This window comes from Apteryx mantelli, chromosome 1 (assembly GCF_036417845.1).
Source record: "Apteryx mantelli isolate bAptMan1 chromosome 1, bAptMan1.hap1, whole genome shotgun sequence".
In the NCBI taxonomy this organism is placed as follows: Eukaryota; Metazoa; Chordata; class Aves; order Apterygiformes; family Apterygidae; genus Apteryx; species Apteryx mantelli.
In genome coordinates this window covers 107,477,342-107,500,326 of record NC_089978.1, presented here as the reverse complement: position 1 = coordinate 107,500,326, position 22,985 = coordinate 107,477,342, and the positions used below count along the sequence as shown (strand labels likewise).

At 38.8% G+C, this 22,985-nt stretch overlaps 1 protein-coding gene across 2 annotated transcripts in view; it reads right to left on the bottom strand.

Moving 5' to 3' along the window:
* Positions 1-22,985, bottom strand: part of APP (amyloid beta precursor protein) — a 236,454-nt gene that overhangs the window by 20,037 nt on the left and 193,432 nt on the right. For both annotated transcript variants that reach the window (XM_067299530.1, XM_067299536.1), the window contains 2 exons: positions 8,978-9,199; positions 3,028-3,081 (listed from right to left, as the gene is read on the bottom strand). In XM_067299530.1, the coding sequence (XP_067155631.1) occupies positions 3,028-3,081; positions 8,978-9,199 (276 nt within the window). The remainder of the gene's footprint in view (positions 1-3,027; positions 3,082-8,977; positions 9,200-22,985) is intronic.

The following is a 22,985-nucleotide window of genomic DNA, read 5'->3' as shown; positions in this document are numbered from 1 at the left end:
CTATGGATTGGACAACTCTTCACATTTCTCAGCTTTTCTTATATGATTTTTTTTTTTTTTTTTTTGGAGAGAGAGAGAGAGAGAGAGAGAGAATGATGCAGTGAGGTAATAAGATCCCTATATAACTGTTATCGTAAGGATTAGAAACAACAAGGTATTTGTACTTCTTTGCTGTACTGTGACTCTTGTGGGAAAGGGATCTGCATGATCGTGATCTTTTTTTAAGAAAAACTTAATGAACATTGCAAGAATGTTGTATGGGTGAAACAGTGGTAAGAAAGAAAATGGAAAAAAGAAAAAAGGCATGTGTTTGTACGTGCATGTAAATCATTAAAGAGATGATTTTCCTCAAGAATTTTAAAACACCTGCTACAAAATGTTGACTTGTTAAGCCCAGACTTAGACCATTGCAGACTGACTTAATACCAGTATTTTTACCCTGAAGAAGCAGGTCACCACCTCGTTCACTTGAGCAAAACAAGTGAAAGAAGAAACTAAGAAGTGAAGACTATGAAAACAACAAACCTTTCAGGAAATCCACTGGAATCCAGGCAATTAGAACAAAACAAAAAAGTTACAAGTAGCAGCATGTGTCTTATCTGCCTCTAGGTCCCTTGTCAATACTGTTTCATTCTAGAATAATATCCTTGTATTTCGAAACGTTTTCTTTTCATAAAGAATAGCCCCAAACTGTAAAAACTGATTATCCCAAAAGGATAATGACTGCAAAAAAGTATCTCTTTTCCTCCTTTAACCTCTAGCATAGATTTTTTTATTTATAATTAACAAGTAAAACAATTTTAGAACACAGTAATTTTTGAACTGACAGAATCCCTTTTGTACTTCACACTCAGTTTAATTAACCAGCCATTTTGCTTTCCAGAATTCCTAGTTTACGACAGATACTCAGACTGCTATCAGTTTTTCTGCAAACTGAAATTCTAACGCAGTTTTAAAGGACGATGAAAAAATCAGGTGGGCATTTATTGCCAGAATTTGTGTCTGGTAAGGACAAATTTGGAGAAGTCTAGGCATGGTGTTTAAAGGTGTTAGGCAGACTTAAAAAAAGGAAAGCTATCTCACTCCCCCAGAAAAGATGTTTGAGAAGCTTTTCCAGAAACAGTGAAAAGAATATGTTTTGCTTACTGTTACAATACATTTAGCACTATGGTAAGGTGGCTCAATCCCTGTTTTACATACATATATAAGATCTGTGTTGTCAAATTAGGAATGTGGGCACAACAGTGGCAGCTTTTAATGTGCCCAGTGAAGTGACTACTCTTCTTCACTGGAGACTGCAGTCTGCATCCTTGACAGTCCGGAGGGATTCAATCCATGCGTCAAAAGCAGAAGAAGGGCCTTTGCGCCATTTCAATTCTGTGCCAAAAAGCCACAAATGCTGCCAAGGCCACTGGACGGTACTACTTCTGCACTCGAGCAAAAAATTGAGGAAATATTTCATGGTTTGTATAGTGTAAATTTACCTTTATCTATTGGAAATTTCAATCCCCAAAGGACACATGTTAAAACATTTTTACCTTTTCCTAATAGTCTATCGAATATATTCACAAAGATCACTCATGACCTATGCTAGCCATACTTTTGGTACTCTTTATACTGATCAATGGAGAGCTCCGATACAATGCACTAAAATCCAGTCTTTCATTCTGAATATAGAGTGTGCAGTAATACTAGAAAATCTTTTTTTCCAGATAAGTAATACCAGCCATTTCCCTCACTTGGGGGGAGGGAGAAGGGAGAAGGGAGAAGGAATCTTTAGTAATAAACACAGGCCTTTAAACAGGAGTTTTTTCATGAAGACTGAATTAAAAAGATTAATGATCACAAACTGACATATGACGAGAAAATTATCAGACTGAACTGACATTACAAAATTATGATTAAATGTGTTTCCCATTCATGTTTCACATACGTGTTTCATTTGCAGTGACATTTCTACTGTTCTTGGGGAAGAAATCTAATCCAGAAGGTAGAAAACTCCAGCATTACAAGAACATTTCCAGGCTGTCTTCGTGGAATGAATCAAGACTCTAAACTCACGTAATTCCTAAAACAATGCTAGTAACATATTACCTGGCCAGTCTTGACCTATATCCCAATTGGTATAACATATTTTACTTCCCATGGTAGCATTTTCTGTACTTCAGTTAATACTGGTGAGTTATGTGAAAGATTTAAACACAGTAGGAGTGTGTGGCCCATCATGTTTTCTGACAGAAGTTTGGAAGACAAGATGAGAGGAAAAAGAGGAAAGATTGATCAAGTTTTATCTGACTTGGGAAAAAAAAAAAGATTGTGTGACACTGAAATCATTCTGACTCCAAAATAAATTGATCTAATCTTATTACGTGTTGGAGAGTAATCGCTTCTTAAAGAAAAGGTTGTTGCTCTCAATGGAACCAGCCAGTTCTAGATATTCCTAAACAGAGATGAGGGAAAAGCAGTCTGAAAAGCAAAAAAATAATATAAAAAGCAATTTTTTGCTTTGGAAAATTGGGCCAAATGGCATATTAAAAAGGAGATCCTGTCCCTGAATACCTCCAACAACTGGATTCACCTCACTTTTTCTAAATGATTGCAGCTTAACCCAAGCCAGTCATCTACTGTTCCTCTGCAATCAACGAGGAGACACAGGCATCTGCACAGGGCAAATAATCACCGCTATGTTAGGATGGGATGAATACCTGTCTGGAGGTGTCTGTATGATGACTCAATCCAGAGGGAGAACACTTTTGCTACAAGGGATGACAAGTTGATGTAAGTTCTGGGTCTCTGCGTCCCACTCCCTTTTCCAAGTACGTGTACTGAATGTCCTTAATACAGTGCACACAGGCTGACGGGGTTTTGTGGGGGAACTCTTCCCTGAAATACCAGCTACTGGTTCATGACATAGCATTACATTTTAACAGAGGGTTATACCAAAGAAAAGGCGATCATTTCAGCTCAAGCCAATCACAGGCATGCTGGGAAAACACAGGTTAGATAAAAGCCATGCAAGTTATATACCTGGTCGTGTGGTGAGTCCTCTGTCTGCAGCTGGGCGGGCATCAACTGGCTCAACTGGGCATGTGCAGCAAAGAAAAAAAAAAGAAAATAAAAAATAAACAAAACCCCCCAAAATGATAAAGTCAACTGCTCTTCTGTTGGGACAGTGCAGGAGAGACATACTGCATAAACAAAGTTATAAAAAGCAACAGCTAAAAGAGATCTGCCTTCAGTTAATCCTGGAAATGAAAGGAAGGGATGGGCAAAACTTCAAAAGGAAAGTTTCACAGCTGATGCATCAATCAATTTTGTATCATATTCTGGTTCCTGCTTAAAACGAGAAACTATCGAGATCAAAGAATTCCTGTCTATACAGTGAACCTACACTCATTACATGCAAACCTCTTCCAGTGTTCTGATTAGAATTAGCAGTAAGAACTGACATGATGAGTTCTTGCAGCAAATTTTGGTCAATGTTGACCTATAAACCCACTGAAGCTTGACTTCCTTTCCCTTGCAATAGAGATTTTTTAAAACACTAGCTATATGTCTTGAAAAAAGTACAGCACATTTAAAAAACATGATCAATACTGCATTCCAGTATGCTCTGATTTGTAGACAGTAAATTCATCTTCCAATTTTTGAAAAGGGAGCAAAGGAGAAATGAAACTTTCCAGTCCAATTGGACATCATAAGTAGTTTTAAAACCCTTGTATTACCATACAAAGACCTTACCAGCCTAAAACATTCAGAGTCTTTCTCCCTTTTTTTCCTGGTTGTTTCTCTCTTTTGCTCCAATGCTTTTGCCTTTTTTATTTACTTTTTGCTAGAAGTGTCAGTGTCAGAAAGAAATTAATTTTGGTAAATAAATTATGTCATAGCTTGGAATTACCTAATTTTTAGATAAGGTACTCTCACTCATTTGAATTTCTAGATCCAAATATGAACCATCTAATCAGCAGTAGGTGAGCCACAGTCATGCAGAAAATTGACAAAAATCACAGTTTTCACACAGAAAACTGATCACTGCATTCTGTATCAGAAAATCATGCTAACCTGACGATTACTGCTGATTGATGCAAGGGGCCTCACCATCTCCTTAGGAAGCCTGTGTCACTAAGTCTTCCTATGGGTCTGGCAAACAACCTGCCATGCTTATAAGTGAGAGTCTATGTGGCACCCCGATCCTTTGCACCCAGGAGCTGACTGCAATAGCTCCTGCCTCAGCAAGAAAGCACTAAGCCAGCTTTATAGCAGCTGCAGGTTAAAGGCACATCCAGGCATCCGGCTTGCTTGTGTTTCCAGAAGTACAAAATTTTCACAGAGCTTGCTGGCCTGGTGCTGCGGAGACAAGCCATCAAACCACTTTCCTTCACAGCAGTTCAGAGTGGCACTAGCTGACCATGTAATTGCTTTCCTTACACAGTGCTATACAAAAAACAATTTCCATCCTTAACTAAAAACTACAGTTTTGAGTATTTTCTTATTTAAGTCTTCCACTAGGTTTCCCAAAATTATTGGCGCCAACCCTTAGGTAGGTCAGCAGTAATTTTCAGTGAAAAGGACTGAAGAGAACAAACAAACAAGCATCAAAAAACTCCAAACCATCCTTCTATTCTGCCTCTGCAGAACCCTCCCCTGTCACCACCCCACCGCTACCTATTTCCTAGACCGCTGAAGGGTTTTATATCCTTCTTGTTTAGCATTTTGTAACCCTGTCACAGTCAAGGAGGCATGCAGAGGATTTCACCAATAACTACAAAGAACTGAGAGAGCAGGTTATATGTAGCAAGAAAAATGGGGGCAGCTGAAGGGAGAAAAGGCTGAGGGAAGTTTCTGTTATATAGCACGGCCCTGACCTAGGGCTAATGCACTCTTTGTGGAGTTAGGTGAAAGCATTAACAATGAATAATTATTCCTGTCATGTACAGTTTTAAAAGTACTTCACAGGAGGAAGGCAAACATCAATGGCACATTTCATAATTGGGAGAAAGAAACAAAAGTGATGCGACCTGCTCAAGGTCACACACCAGTCGCAGGATAAAAACTGGGAACAAAAGCTCAGAGCCAAGGGTTTTTCAAACCAAACAGTGATTCTGGTTATCTCAGTGCAGCATGCCACAGATGGCATGATGTAAAGGAGGTCTGATTTCTAGAGAGTGCTGAGCAGTCACTTTTTGAACTTCAGCTTCATTTTAAAACCTGCCTGCTCTTGCCCCTGTATTGATGTACGCACAACTAACAGTTAACTCTGAAAATCTTGTCAGTGGCCTTCCTCACTGCCTTGCTCACTGGACCGCATTGCCTCACAACAGTGATATAGAAGGGAGAAGTTTAAACCTGTTACAGCATTTAAGAATAAGCAAATCTCCAAAAAGACGTACAGGATATTATTGATACAATCTTTTTTAAAAACTGCATTCATTTTGTTGCTCCAAAATCATTGCATTTCTCTTGAGCACACTTCCATGTGCACACAAGTAGGCACAAGTGAGCACGTACACAGAATTAGCCTCATGAAATTAAAATTGGTATATACCTGCTTTTTTCATGACACGACCATGCAGGCTTCATGCAGGGTACGCATCCCATCTCATATCTTATGCTAATACATTTCAGGTTGAAGAAGAGTGCAATGCGGATGTGTACGAATGCTCTTCTTTTCAAAAAATAAAAAAAGTGGAACGTAAAAGCTCAAAAATGGGTACAAATGAACAGGCAAGGATAACTACATGATGTTGACCTGACCAAGGACAGTGTTGAAGGGAGTAGCTGGCCACATCATAATGGCAACACTATACATTCATAAAAATCTTATTTTAGAAAAAGATAAATACTTTATCACTAAGGCTAACGCTATCTGCAGGGTAAATCACTAAATCCAGGTAAGTCATTGGCAAAATTCCCAGCAACTTCTGCAGTGTCAGGGCTTCACTGTTGGGGCTTCAACTGCTCAGCAGATTCCCCAGATACCAGGCCCTTCACTTTGAACCTGCTCTGATTTTCTTGATGGTGCTGAGCACCCTCTACTCTTACCCATGTAAATGGGAGCTGAGATCCTCAGTTCTCTGAACTTTACTGGCATGCTCAGCATCTCACAGCAGAGAAGGACACTGATGATCACTAATGCTGCAACAATTAATCACTAAATAGCATGATTTTTGAACTTACACCTTTTTGATTAACTGTTATTTGTTAAGAAACAGCAACGACTTGCTCAGTACTGCATAGGATAGAAAAACCTTGCCTGTATAAGGGGAAGTTACTGTGTGAAAAACAGACTATGCAAAGAGACCCTAAGAAGAAAGGGAGAGGAAGGGAGAGAAAGAAAGAGAAAAAATGTGTCATTTATTATTTTCTTCTTCCTCCTTTTTAAAACATATTATAACAAGAGAGACATCAGTTTTTGGAAGCTATTTAGATGAAGCCTGGGATTAGGCCATGGCCACGGAAGAAAACAGGCACAGGAACAGAAGACAAAGGCATAGTTAGTTCTGGGTTTCTGAAATAAAGAGCTGGAATACACACAGAAGGAAAAAGATGAGGCTGTGAAATTCCCCTTTGATACTATGGGCAAAGGTAACAATAGAGAAGATATCTAAAGAGAGAAAGAAGGTATTGTAGATATGACCATATTAACAACACTTACAAATGTTATTTGTGACTGTGGTTTGGACAGATGACAGAGAAGTAGTGTAGAAACAAGAAAGACTTGAAGAGGTCTGTGTCATCAAATAATTTATATTCTAACTATACAGGACTTGCACATTAATAGTGACTAGCCTGATGGACCTGTTCGCCTGAAGTAACTTCATGGCAAAAATAATCCTGATATATATATCTCTCTATATAAATATATACATTTATATATATATAAAAATAAATAAAAATCCTTTAAGGCTCCATGACCAGCTATAAAATGTCCACACAGTAAACATTAAGAAAGGCTGCAATAAATAATGTAGCACATAAAAATAAACAAGGATTCATAATTAAACAGTATGCTATTCAAGGCAGAAGAGTTTTTGTTTCTTATTTTCTATCATACCTTCTAAAAGGACAACCACACTCCCATACTTGCCTATGGGAGTTCAGTGTCACATTAAAGTATGTGCCTTTCATTATCAAATTCTGGGTGTAGCCTAGTTTCTCAAGTAAAAACAGGCTCGTGTGATTAAAATGTGTGTATGTCTGGGTGCACCTGTCTACCTAATCACTTCTGAACTTGGTGACTAAAATCAGTAAATTTTGAAAGCTGAAAGGACAGACTTCAAAGTCCCCCACCACGAGTTTCATGAAAGCAGGCAGCGGGTAAAGAAGTAGATCCACCATAGGCCCCACCTACGGGAAATGCTGCAGAGAGCCATACAGGAAAATTCCTGCAGGAGAGACACCACCAAAGGGACTGTGGCCTGCTCCTGGCAGAGTGCCTCGACTCTTAATAGCCAGCCACAGCTGATTCCCCAGGAAACTGAAATTCAGCCTGCCAGCCTGATCAGCAGCTTGCACTGCTCGCCAGTACCTGATGCAAGCCAGACAGCTGCTCTCGGCCGCTCAGTGCATCAGTTTGGCTGCGGCTGGGCTCCAAATACATCTCAGTCTGTGTCACCATCTACCTTCTTCTGGTTCGTGCTGCTGGCCAGTCCTTCCAAGTTTGCTCCAGCTTCCTTTGCTCTTTCTGTTGGGCCCTACCTGCAGTCCTTGCCTCTGTGGCTTTCTCATTTTGGCCCCACTCCTCCTTAGTCTCTCCCCCTCAGATCTGGTACACGTTCATTTCATTGATTTTTTGACCCTTGCTCAGGTCCCTAGCCATGTCTTTAGCCTGATCCCAGGCTTCTCTGACCTCTGGGGATGGCTCAGCTCAATCACAGAATTGCTCTCGACTCCACTGACTTCACCCAGTACCAACACTGGGCCTGACGAGTTCATGGCCATGTCTATGTCCATGCCCCATGTTTTGTCTCCCAAGCACCCAGCTCCCATAGTCACTCAACTGTCGTGTCAGAGTGAGACTAAAAGGGAGTACTAAGTCACAGAGAATGGCTTAATGTGCTCAAAATTCATTCTAAGAGCAGGTTTAGCCTAAGCCAGTGGTTTCAAAAGATTTCTGGAAGACGTTAACGTCTGTGTTCTTCTGTTTCACAAGGCACTTGATTTGCAAAACAGAAATTTGCATGCAACAAGACTTCTGTAGCTCCAGCCTTTGTGAAACCACCACTCCTTTCCTGTAATAAACCTTCATTTTTGGGATTACCTTATCAGTAATGATGGTGGAGTTGAACTGATATAGGAAAGCAAACACAAGGGAAGGAACTTGATGACATGACCAAAGTCCCTTAAGTTTCTGATTAATTGGCTCAGGCACCTAAGTGAACTACCAATTCCAGATTATATATAAATTATTAAAATATCATGCAGTCTCTTCAATTAATTATTCCATAAGCAACATAAAGTACTCCTTAGGAAAAAAGTTTTCACTAGCCAGTTGCAGTGCAGATATGCAAGAGGAACATATCTGCAGTACATTCCAGCCAACAACAAAAATAAACATAACTCATATGCTGGGATTGTACTGGCTCTGTAATCCTTTTCATGCCAGCAATTAAAGAGCTCTTTCTTAATTAAACACTCATTCTGTGTTTGCACAAATCTGCCAACCTATCTCCCTTAACTCATCACCATGTATTTTATAGGACTCTCACCCGCAATTTGTTGGAATTTATTTTGCTTTGTTTCTAAAGAGAAGTAAGTTCAATACTGAAATTTATTATGCATCTAAATTCAAAATTTTAGTCCGGACTCTGTTTAATTAAAGAAGCACAGCAGATGCGGCAGACCAGTTCTAAATTTACATTTTAGACCTCTACCCTGCTTATATCAGAAAGACGCCAATTTTCAGGGAACTAAGTGAAAAAGGAATCACAAAAGTCAATTCAATTTAATCTGGGGTTTCTACCCCAATTGTACATACCTTCATTTTCAGTATTGGCTGGAACAGAATCAACACCAAAGGGATGCCATGGCTGAAGGTCATCTAGGCTGAACTCTCCATCCACTGGAAGAAGTTCAACTGTGGTCTTAGTTTCAGTTAATGAAGGCATGAGAGCATCATTTCCATAGCTGATTCTGGGTTCACTGATCATATTGGCCAAAACGTCATCAGAGTAGTTTTGCTCTTTTTGAAGCAATTCATCTGCAAGGAAAAGAACATAGAAACTAACTAAAAGAGCTTGTGGTTTTGAGGACCCCTTTCCAGTGCTATGATAGAAGAAATTTACCATTAAGAGATTCTATTTTTTTATGAAAAAGAAAAATGTAGAGGTTTGGGATAGTCAAAATTCTGTGATGAGCACTGCTGCTAAAGCAGTAAGGCATTTTTTTTAAAATATCAACCAGAAATGTTCAATACTGTTTTCTACCCACATATCACCACAGATTACAGGTCTTTGCTTTATGAGTCCCTGGATTTTTCACAACCACTTTTAAAAGAAGCACAAATCAATTCCCAGCATACTGCTGTAAGTTAACATACAAGAAACCCACAGGAAGAAATGTCTTTTTTCTTTCCTGTTCCTCTTAAATGCTGACTATCATAGCTCATCATTGCTCTTGAATCCTAAGTCACCACAGAACTTACTGTATGAAATTGGGCTTACTATAACAAACTGAATTTGAAGAAACATTTGCTCTCTTAATATATATACCTTAGCCAAAATACTGAAGTAGTTATTTTCCAACAATCTTAAGCAGTAAACATCTGTGATATAAATATGTAGTATTAACCTAAATTCAGGTTTATACAACGGGCAGAATAAAACAGCTAAGTAAAATATTACATTAAATTCTCTGCAAAACATTTTACAAGCAACCAGGACCTAAAGCTGTGCAATATTACATAGGAATTTTTTTTTTTGCACTAGAACAAGGTGAGAGTAATAAAAGCATTTTTCAACTTCATCAGGTATATGGGACACACTGCCCAATTCAGTGTTAAAAAATAAGCTAGGAGATTGTGTGCTTCATTATTGCAACTCCCCATGACAAAGTTCCTCCACTCTTGAGTCCCCTCTTTGCTGATATTTTTTCTTGGTAGAGGCAAGGCATTATCTGCATGTAACTTTTAGGGAACTTGGCACAGGAGGGTACATTTAAGTAAGAAAGCAATTGCAATGAGGAAGCTAGCAAAGAATTGCTAATAATGTGCCAAGGTACTTAGTACTCAGGCTTTACAGTGCTAAACAGTTTAGACTCAAAACTGTAAAGATTATGCTACTGAGTGCAACTGCTTGCACACATACATGTGTGTGCGCAAGCACACACCAGCTGATGATACAAAAGCTTTCATTCTTCAGTCTTCTTCAGCCAGAAGACTGGCTTCTTTTTCCACTTCATTAATGACCTACTGACTGTCACTGCATCAAACCTCCATCTGAAACCTGCAGCAATTCAGGGTCAGGAAACCCCATGCTGCTGCTAGGTCCTTTGTGCCACTCTGCAGGAGCTCACTTATTTCCCTGTATCAACCGTGAGGAACTGAGTCTACGTTTCCAAACCTACCAGCTTTGAGGCTTCCTAGTTTCTGTGAAGGGTAGTAGCTCTTACTTCAAGGATAGCGAGGTCCAGTCCTGCCAAAACCTTCTAACCCTCAGTAACATCTTTGAGTCTTATTTCCCTCCTGAGCTTACCACAGCAGCACACATGCTAACACCCAGCCCAACACCACGGCACAGCACCATGGAAGTACCCCACACCTGCGCAGCGGTCCTCAGAGAGGATCCCCCCAACACAGAAGCACTGGAGCTGGCTCTGCTTCAATGCCTTCATCAATGAGGATGAATTACGGCTCTGCTCTGCAATAGGTCTCTTAAAGACCATCTGTTAATGAGATGAGTTAACATGGCTCTGTGCTGCCCTATTACTGCACTGAAGCCAGGACGTCAAAACAAAACAAAAGTTCCTACCCCAGCCCTGAGGCCAATATGACATAAAGGTCTTAAATCTTGTCAAATGATGTCTAAAACCAGCCTTTCCTGTTTAAACAGTACTTGCATTAGTAGACAGTAAGCCAATTTCACTGTTAATATGTACAGAAAAGTCAATTTTGTCATTTAATTTGTTCATTAAAATGACTTACCGGGACAGCATAGAAAGCCTGTGTAATACTGAATTGTTTTTCCCTTTGTGTTCATTTTATTGAAAACAGTATTATAAGATACATAATAAATCTACCACAGGAGGCAGGTTCAAATTTTTTCTCCCCAGTGCACTTGCATTAATCCTTTATCAAATTAAAGTGTCTCCTTATAGCAGAGAAGAGACAGCCAAAGCAACTCAATATTCTGAGCAGACATTGTATCACATTACAGATGTTAATTCTTATTAGGTACGGACGACAAGACTTTACAAAAAGGAGCTGAATATTAGTGGCCTGAGTAAGAAGGCTGGTTTCTGAAGTGCCAGCTGCCTAGCAGGTAGTCACAGATGACACCATCCAAATATGTTATGATAAAAATCTGAATACATTATGATAAAAAGTCACCATAAATCATAGGAAAGTGATTATCACAGAACCACTAAGCATCCTGATACCTGCAAGTCTTTTTGACAGAGGAACTAGAAGGGTTTTGGGGGACAATTCTCCTCATTCCTGCCATCCTCCCAGTCCCTGGAGACTGCGTAGTAGCCCGGGGCAGACCATGGTGGCTGCGGCATGGAGCTGTGCTGAAGATGCCGTGCCCCCCTGCCCATCAATCCCCCACCACCGCCAGGGATTCCCTGCCCACCCTCACCCTGTTCGCGCACAGTGTTACCTGCGGGATGGCTCCAGTCCCTTGGAAAGTGCCAAGTGCTGCTGCGTAGGGACAGAGGGAGAAGGGGCCTGTCCTCCCGAGGGTGAGGAGAGCCCGGGGCTGGCATGGCACTGGGGAGGAAGGTGAGCGCCATGGGGAGGAAGGCGAAGGCAGCATGAGGCAGGCACAGCCGAGCCCACCAGGCTGACAGAGATGGGCACAAGACTAACATCACGGTACTGTGGATGTATCAAAATTATTAGACACTGGGGAGGACACATACATAGAGATGCTCAATACCACCAAACGGAGAATGCCGTCACCAGGACTTGCAGGTCCCTTTGTTTCCCTGCTCAGCTGCTGTGCACAACGCAGACATTAACTGACCCACACAATAGCTCAAGCAAGGCAGGCACGTATTACAATGAGCAGATTATGATCACATCCATTTTTACAAGAGGGGAAACAACGGCCAAAGTGAATCAGCCCATCTGACGTGATGAATCAGAAACTGAACTGTAGTGAGATGTTACAAGCTCCTGGCTGATAAACCGTGCTCAAGCCCATCAGATCAAGGCATCTGTGTCTGCACCGAGCAATTGATTTGCAAACAATTGTTCCAATCTGAAAACTGCTAAAAAAGTTTGCTCTAGGATTTCCGGTTATTGATACTAGCTGGCAAATTCCAAGATCAAATTTTCAGTGTTGATTTTGTTCAGAGCATTGTTAGCTACTTCAATCATCAGTTACACTAAGGAAAGCCATATAGCCTCACCGTTACTCATCAGTTGAGTATTCCCTCCATTTATCACAGTTACCAATTCAATCTCCCCACCCTGCAAAAGACAATTCTCTAAATGAGCAGGGAGTACTGCTGGAGGCCAGCATGCGCATTCAAAACTATTTCAGGGGGTTTCTTTGTCGGGCAAATGTCTTCATTATAAGGGGCTGAAAATAGATATATTCTAGGCTGCTCTTCAAGATTTCATCTCATACCAAACCAACAGGCCAAAAACCCTATGACAATTTTCCCATAATAGACTTGTTCCTCTGTAACTGTTGTCGTTGCTTGGCTCATTATCTCCTTGTAACATGCTGCAAGTGCTGCCATCAAGAAGAATATGGAGGATCTTTAAACTTCTTGTCATTTTGAGAGGGTGCGTTCAAAAGTAACCATGACCTTGGGAATAATCCACATTCAGTTTGGACCACAGATCTCCCAGCAGCTCTGGATTTGGTGTGCGGGTGCACAATCACTTTACAAACAGGACATCCCCCCCGGCTTACAACAAATCCTCCTTTAGGCACCCAAACCCTTTCTTTCTCAGGATGAGAAGCTCACTTCTGGGATTTTACTACACATTTCTCAGATTTATCATCATCATCTCCAAAGAATTTTCACTCATCTTTTGTCTCACTGTGGGCATTTCCCCACAGTTTATCACTACTGAAAAAAACATGTAGAAATACTGAAGTAAAATAGGTTTGGGAAAGTAGACAGAAGGGTAATACCACTACAAACTCCTTTCAGACTACTGTCTCTGTGGTAAAGAGACATACAGAGCAGAAAGCAAAGGAGGAGCAGAGGAAGAGAATGAAAATCTGCTACAAAAGCTGCTGGTGGACCCTTGACTGCTAAGAGCAGTTCATCTACAGTGCTCCTAAATCATGTACTGGCAAAGACATTGTGACAAATCCTATTCAAAGTGATGGAGTCTTAGAATAGCAAAAAACATGTTATTTTTTAACTAACTATCTGCTTTGTATTGGCAAGCAACATCGGCAGAGTCTGGCATGCTTACCCCAATACTTAACTGATGCAGCTATAATGGCAGAAGTTTAATATAGAACAGCTTTACTTGCTGCTCTGGAATGCCAGCAGTCCATTAGCTATCTTTCAAATCATCATTTTTATTTAGTGTAGTAGTTCATTATTTAACATTTCCAAAACTAATTATAATATCTAAGTTTAGGAGTTTGTTGTGTTTTCTTTCTAAGGAGCCTATCTACCAGATGAAAAGCTCTGCTATCCCTACCCTGTGCAGGATTTTCGAATTTACTTAAAAAGCAGCTTTAAAATTAGGAGTTATAACTTTTAGAAGTTCTATAAATCAACAGAGCATTTTTCTTTAATTTAAAGGTCTTATACACTATTAGGAAACAAAATGCACCCAAAACACCTCTTCTGCGTAGTAGTTAAGACCCCATCAAATTACATGCCATAGTTTAATCCCAACACCAAACCTCCTTTCTAAAGCCACATCTACGTGATAGAATATATATTGATTTAACAAAATAGGTTTGGGAACCAATTCAAATAAATTGTTACAAATGCAGACAGTCTTATTGCCTTGTAGTGATTATCTTATCAGTCACTATTCAGTCTGAACTGAACACGTTTTTCCCAAAGTTGTGGTCGCTTTTGAGCATATGCTTTCAAAATGACAAATTAAAAAGTGTCAGCAACCTCCTCATTCTTCTCGATGGCAGAACTTGCAGAGCAGTTGAGTCATACTGATTGCTTCATTTGCACGTGCACAGAGATTAGCTTATACCAGTTTGAAGACAGTTTAAATCATGCAAATGTTTTATGTTACAATTAAGTTTTGCTAAGAACATCTACACAATAGTTTCTTACAGTACACCTGGTAAATAGTAACATGTTAGACACAGTAACTCTGCTGCTTTCAGATGTATGCCTATCTTATGGGCTAAATCAGTATGTAGTAGTTTTATAATCTTCAATAGGAGCACGTGTCCAAAGGAGTTGTGCTGACGTAATGTAGTCAGGTTTTAAGGAAATTTGAACGGCTGCATCTTGGCAACTGTATGAGTCAAAAAACCTCAAACTGGTAAATATAAAAACAAGGCCTCCCTAATGGCTTTGCCTTGGTGAATGAAGTAAGCTTTTTTTTTAAAACAAAACAAAACAATATTTTCCCATGTATCTGACTCTATATTAGGGCTCATATATATCATATAAATTTTATACATAAATTATATACTTCATATAAAAATTTATAATATACATTTTTATATTATATATATTTATACATAGCACATATAATATATATATATAAAAAATAAAATTTATACCTATATAAAATGACAGCATACCTCTAACCAATAGTTATACTAGTTTCACTTTCACAAGCTTGGTGCAAATAAATACATGTTTTTCACATTCAGAAAGCCCGTGTATTTCTGCATAAGTCATTTTCACTGACGTGTTGTAAGTAAGTGTTTGTGTAGGAAACTCCGGAATACTAAGTGTTAGTATTGCAGGTAAAGATTTTAAAAAGGGTGACTTTTTTGGTTCAAAGTGCTTTCCACACCTGTGATGAATGCAAATTCTATAAAGTCAGGGAGGTAGGTTAAGTCACTTGTATATCCTGTGGGTTTCATATACATAACTTTTTACACCAAATGATATTTCCTCCTCTGAGGTGAAAGAAAGGAATATGCCAAAAAATACATGGGGAATTTCCTCCAGTCCCTGCCCAAGTCAGAGGAAATTGTAAGCGTGAGCTTAAATTTAATCTCATTGAATTCTGCATTTAAGCAAAAAGGGTTAAGCTCTGCTCAATTCCAAACATATACTTTATAAAATCAATTTCTAAGGTGTTTTGCTGCATCAAGTATTACAAGATTATAATGTCACATACTACTAAGTGTCATCATTATAACATTATTAAGGTACGAAATACAATTATGTGGTATTCAGTGTTGAACTAATTCATTTTTACAGTGTAAGTCAAATACAATTTGGAGAGCAACTCTGATGAGAACTTTATTGGAAGTGACCTGTCTCCAGGAAGGTGCAAGAGCGGCTCTGTCGCCTGCATGCTTTGAAGATGGTGATAAAAGAGCCATCTACATCATCACTGTGAAGTACTGGAAATGAGCCCAATCTGCAACATTCAGATTCGTATTGGCAGAGAAATGTGATCAACTCATCAGAGTTAAGCTTCTTCCCATCTCATGGTTAGCCTGTGCTATTACACCACAGGTCTGCTAATTTGGAAGCTTTTATGGTGCAGTATGTCTCTCTCTCAATGTGGAGCTGAGACTTAAAGAGCAAGAACCATGGAAAAATAATATTTCACAGTTCTTATTTTCTTTCCTTAAGAGACATCACCACTAGGGCAAGAGTAGGTAGCAGCAGTAGCTTTGCAGACTTCAGAGATTTCTTATGCTAATGAAAATCTTGTTCAATAAGGTGACAAGACTTCTGTTTTTTCAAGTTCTAGGAAAATGAGCATTTAAGGTATAATAAAATAGTAAACTTAAGAATTTTTTCCTAGAAATAAAATAATAACAACTACCCTCTAGCCTTAGCTAATACCCTATAGCCTTAGAACCAAAGCTTTGAAAGAAATACACCTCTGAACTTCAGAGCAGCTGTAATACTTGGAACCTATTAAAAGTGAACATCCTTCTAACACATAAAAATAGAAAAATACCACAACTTTATCATCACTTTTGGGTAAAAATTCTGAATGAAATGTAGTTATTTGTACACTGAGAGCAACTTTTTCAACTTTAGGATCTCTAAGTTCTAGACATATTCCCTCTGCCCCCAAAGCAAACTTTAGTAAGATAAAGGAGAAACAGCAAAAAAAAACCCAACATGGCACTGTGAGAAACTATTACAAGTGCAAACGTATATAATCTTGGGGTAAAGAAAACCATTCACCTAAGTCAGTTATCACTTACAGCTGCTGGGGAGAGATTATAGATTCTTAACAGAAAAGATACCATGTTCTGTCCCTCTCCAGTAAAGTGCCAATTGTGGAAAAGAAGATTCAAATTAAACAGTATTTACATAACAGTAAAACCACTTGAGCAAAAGAGAGGCAATTTAGTTGTCAATTGTAGCTAAAAGTTTTTTCTTTACTGTAATTTAAATACTGACATCTCTTCTTCTTTCTCCTTTCCAATCACAAAATACTTTCCCTCCTTTACTGGGTGTACAGTATAACTAAAACACTTCTAGAGACAATTACCTTCTGCTTTATACAACTCTAACCGTTCTTCATGAAATACTTAGTTTCCTCAAACCTTGAAGTTTATATTACTTAAGAGACATATTCGAAGCCTGGGACAAAATGTTCATAGTTTTCCTTGTGTAAGAATTTATTCACACCTCAGATGCTTGGGGGAAGGGGACTAGTCTGAAATATTGACAAAAATTCTTCAGAACATTCTTCTAGGTAAGACTGAGCAATAAAATTCCCAGTTTCTGCTTCAATGGGAAGAATTGTCAAAAGAGAGAGAGAGAGAGACACACACACACACACACACACGTCTCATTAAAAAACCCCTTCAGCTACTGCCCTGACGGTGATGCTGTAAGTTAGCATACTGTACTGTCCATTACCTATTGAAAAAGTGCAACTTCTTCAGGACAGCAAGTTCCTCTTCAGGAAGAGGATGGCAACCTACCATCAAGCTAAGCAAAGAAGTATTAAAAAATGCTTGGGCAAAAATACTGTAACTCCATACTGTAATCAGGAAAAATACACCGTATGCCATCATTCCAATCCACACAGAGCACTGTGTTAAAATCCTGAAGTTTAAATTTAACTCTGTATTTAACTCCAAGTGAAAATACCACTAAATGCTTCAAAGTAGGTGAAAGAGTCTAAATTAAAACACATAAACACCCTCCACCCCAAAATCCCATCACTTTTTCTGTAAGATTAATAAGCATTCATTATTATTCTCCATCAGTCCTATGAGAGGTGGGGAAAAGCTATGTAAATTTTCATCCCAGATAAGCAGGTTATTAGTATTAAAGCTGAAACTGCCCTACATAAAAAGCATTTAAAAAAACTTCTTCAAAACTTCTATGGAATTTTATTGTCTCATTTTCTATACTGATAAAAACGATCACAGTTACCTGTCGACCTTATAATACACAGTAAAATCCAAAACCACACCAAAACTTAAAACTCTTCCTGTTTCCAACACCTGAAAGAAGTCAATTACTCATCATTTTCTAAATATATTTCTGAAGGTCCAAGTACAAATCCCACATGATTTTTTGACGTGTACTGAACTCTGAGGCAGCTAGGGAACTATTTTTATTATTTAGGGAACCATTAGGGAGTATGTAGGGAACTAAATAATCCACAAGTGTGTGTGTATATATATATATATATATATGTATATATAAATACGAAAATTTACAAGTTTTAATTTATTGCACCTGATTCTCCTCATCACAGAATTGCATTTTAGATTTGACTCACTTGTACTAATTTAAATCAGAATTCACCAAAATTGAACTCTGCAGCATCTGCCTCAGACAAAATACATTTTGGCTATTTATTAACTGCAGCTTTAGCACTTGACAGGCCAAATGTATCCTGGGTTATCCGAGTATTCTTGAGACACGTTCATTATGTATAGCAAAAATATACATTAAGGGGTAACATGTCTTATTTTGACGGCTTCTTTGCCATTTTTCATATACATGATTTAATAGCAGGGAGCAGAACAGTGAAAGGACCGGAATCTCCACCTAGCTAGCGCTACTCAAGAAAATATATTTTTCAATTAAATTGGGCATATGAGAATCTCACAGCAGGAGAAAGCTGTGCTGATGAAAAATTGCTTCATTTGTAACCCCATGTGCATGGGAACTGACTGTTAGGAGATTATTGCAATGTTTCCATCAATCCAGCTATTCTGTAAAATCATACATCCTCAGTAATTCTTTTCCTTCTTTATCCTTATAAGAAGAACATGTCTAGCAAGAATAGATCAGATATTCTTGACTGTAATAAGCTCCGAAGCATTTTCTTGGAGCCCACCTGAACAGCAAGTTATGCCCGAGTAAAAGAAAACTTAGCACGTCACTGGCATTAGAGGCCCCGTGTATCCTGCACCTCAGGATGCCCGACCACTGTTACACACCTCAGACTCCAGTGTTTAAATTCCTCTGGATGAGAAGACCAGAGACTTGTTTGGGGAGCAGTGACTGCAGCGCTAGCTCTATAAACCACATATTGAGTGCACCTGGCTTGTGCTGACAGCCTGGGACTGATGATCAGCGGACACGTAACAGTTTGCTAGCACAGGAAAATGGGTGCCCAACTCTAAGAACATTAATTTGCTTCTTTTACAATCTAACATTTCCTATTAGGAATTTAATCTTAGACAGAATTATGCAGAATGACAGAACTGTTTTTTTACACCAGGTAGTTATGAAAGAAAACCCATCATTCAACAGTTAGTATGAACTGGAAGCTGCTGTTGCATTGTTTATACTCCTATGATTTTGGGCTGCTTCGGTGCTGACGGATACCGACATCAGGAACTTGATTTAAGACAGCAGGGAGAGGGGTTTGGCTGAGGTGTCCCCGTCCCCACTAACTGGTAAAGGTTGGGGCAGAAGAGCACAAGGAAGCTTTAGCGTCTCCCCAAACCATTCCTTTTTGGCTTAACTGTGGGCTCTCTGCATCAAGCTTCTCAAATATACCTTTTACCTGCTTTAGACATACACATTTCTAAGTAAAGGTATACATATATTCAGTGCACCAAAAAACTCTCTGTAACAAAAAGTAATGGAATTTCCGTAAGTGGGTAATATTTCACTGAACGAGTCCCTCTCCACCTGACTGAAAGCTACACATTCACAGAAAGTCAAGCTCTTCTAAGCTAACCTTCCTTCAGATCATATTTGCAAGCTGGAGAACTTCAAGATTTTTTCGGACTTTTGTTATCCATCCAATAGAAGAGCAACATTTTAAATCTGGCACAAGATAAGCTAGCTCATTAATTCCTTAAGTATAGTGGCAGAAGCAATTACTAGGGACTACAAAAGAGAGGCTGAGAGAAGCCATACTGCTGCACAGAACAGTAAAACCAGACTTTAAAAAAAAAGGCACCAGGTTAAGGCCACGTGAGAAAAATGTCAGTACCACCATGTATTTTATCTGTATCCTCTCAAAAACAAGTGCTCCAGCTTCTCTTTTTACTTACACCAAAGAGAGAATAGAGTAGCAAATCAAATCAAACACGTTTATGAACATATCTAACTCTGAGGTAATCATGACCAACGATGCTTTTTAAAACAAAACATATCCAGTGCATTCATTTAAAATAATATGTTAGACACTTGCATACAATTGTAACCCCTCTACCAAGAGAAACAATGGTCTCCAAAGCAGAATTCCTCAGCCTCTTGTCTGAAAGACATCAGAAAACGGCATGTGAAAGGGTTGGAAAGTTGGAACCAAAATCCTAATGAAATCCACACTTTTCCATGTGTACAACCAAACAAGGAAAAACAGGAGAGAATACAAATTATCAGCAGGCAACTCTTCAAAGTTCAGTGTGGTTTTAATTTAACTCCAGAGTGAAAATCCATCCTGCACAAGCTCATCTGTACACTCATCTAAAATGGTGTATTAAAAAAAAAAAAAAAAAAAAAAAAAGCTGTGAAACAGACACAGTTCCAGACTAAATCTGTTGCCACTGTGATTCCAGCATTTTCTCTCATTCACAAACTCCCTGTGGGACCTGCAGCAGGGATGATAATTTCCTATTTAAGGAGAAGCATATATGAAAAAATACTTGGGCTAGAGTAAGAGAACTAGAAAGAATACAGATTAGAGACTTCAAGCCAGATTTGCCAGGGCAGCAGAGAGTGCCCTCTAGCTATTAGCTCCTACTGAAAATTGAGCTTTTAATTTCCCCTGCTAAAAGATGCACTATTTAGAATGAAACATTTAAATATTCACTGGAATAGTGGATGTCCAGAATATGAATACTTTGTTTATAATCTACAAGTCAATAATTATCAGAAGCTCCTGGTTTCCAATTCTAGCACCTGAACCACTAGACCAGATTTCCTCAAAGGTGCAAATGAAACAACTTTTTCAAACCAAAGGAAAAATACTGTCATAACAAATTTTGTGAGATCTTCTAATTCTGATTAAATTTCTGAAAAGCAGATGAAAAGAAAGATGTCCCACATCTTTTCCTGATTAAAAAAACACCCCTTCCCAACAGATCCAAAGACACGTGAAGCCATTCATCCCTTTCACAGTATCTGCAGATCTGCAGAAAGCTTGTTCTTTTCTTGTCTAAAATCATGTTCACAATATTTATGAGATTAAAAGAAGGCTTGTGCACACAAAAATCAGGATTCATATCTTTCCTAAAGAACAGTAGTGCTCAGGGCAAGATACAATAGACCATTTAGCTACAAAAGATGGGGAGGATATAGTACGCTAGTAATGAAAGCATTTGAAAACGTTAGTGTCAGTGAAGTGTATTTACATCTATTTTAATCATCTACTATTCTCTGCCTAATTTTCTATGACAGTCAAATAATCTGGACAGAAAATAAGAGATGCTTGGAAGAGGAAAATGTTGCATCGATTTCTAGGACTTTTTTTTAATCTGCAGCAAAAGATCTTTTTACTAGCACGCAGAACTGAGCCTCCAACCTGGAGAAACAACAGGTTTCTCACCTCTTCAAAGCTGCCTAATGATGTGCAGAATTTACAAAGCCTGCAGCAACATATAACTGTCATTCCAGCCGCCAACCATCTTTGCCTATTAAAATATAGCAGAGTAAGGAAGGACATTGTTTGACCCCCTGTTAAAAACAGAATACATCACCCTGCTCCAACAAATAGCTCCGTTGTATCTTATTGTGGTATTTAAATCAAAAGGGAAGTACTCTATACAGAAGACAAAATGGCAAAACCGGTGGCACAGTAAACACTGTAAGCCTATGATGATATTAAAAAAAACTAAAAAAAAAAAAAAAGGAAAAAAAAAGCTGAAGTATATATAAACTAGCCAAATATTATCAAAAGCAATGCCCTTGGGTGGAAGATGTCTTAATTGCTTATCAGACAGTTCACCTGGATCATATCACATCAGTATTTAAGCATACAAAAACTATTTAAACAGTGTTTAAGGCTTAACATAGAATTTGCTTGCTTTTATAGGAGAACTGATATTTTTAACCATGGTGACCCAGCAATATATTTTTTGCTAGAGTTCCAAAAATTCATCTATTCAATTGAATGCTACGGGGCTTTAAGGGAGAAGATTAAAGGTAAATAACTGCATCACTGAAAATTCAAAGTTTTCTTTGGAAAACTAAGGTTACTGGATATGCACAAATATGTCAAATCAATTATGGGGAGAAAACACAGGCACGGTTATTGCTGGAAGTTAACCTGGGTACCTGTGCGAATACACGTTCTCTGAAGGCTTCTTGAGACTGCTTGTTCCAGTCACGTTATCCTTCCGGGCAACGGAGGCAGAGCAGAACGGGAGGAACAGAAAGCCAATATGATACAGCAGACACACCTAAACTATGTCCTGAAAACTAGAAGCTAGAATTCGCAGTACATTAGGGTAAGACCTGCACATAATTGTACTGCTTCCAGAAAATCTGTTTACTAGAGTTCACTGAAAAATTTCTGTATGGTGTAGATATACCCATGAAATCCAAATGGAAGAATTGCTGCCACAAAAAATGCGGCAGTTATACAGGGTGGAAACTTTTTACAGAGTGGAAACTTAACACCTAGAATTTGGCAAAGATGACATTGCCTTGCATCCCAAATGGAAGGCACTCTTCCTGAAGTACCAACCAAGCACCTGGGGCAATTCAGAAACTAAAATTCCACATGACAGACCTGACCTCCTGAATCGTAGAAAGTATTAAAATTTAGCAGGACTAGTCCAACTTTTCTCAACTACAGTTTTTTATAACAACTGCAGATGTACACTGGATTTGTGACTGTTTATTTTATCCTGGGTAAAAAGTTCAACTCTAGTTGTGTCCTTTAAAAAAATAAAAGGAAATACTGACTGTAAAGTATGGATAACTAGAAACAGAGAAGAATTGCTTCAGAAAAACAGCTCTACATCTCTAGTTTCCCAGTCCTCAATGTGTTTCTCTGCATCTTCATCTAGTCCTAGAAACTGCCTCAAATCAACAACCAAGTTAACCTCTCCCTGGGCCTATCTCAGAACAACACAGTAAATAGGGATGACGTAGGCATTCGTTGCCAAAGCATACTCCTGTGCAAGTCTAAATGCTAGTGTAGACAGATGCAGGAGGATTTACATTGACTGAACTGAGCAGGTTTGTCAATTGAAGCAAAACCCTAAGAATCATTAGGATGAGGACAATTGATGACAATTCCTCATATT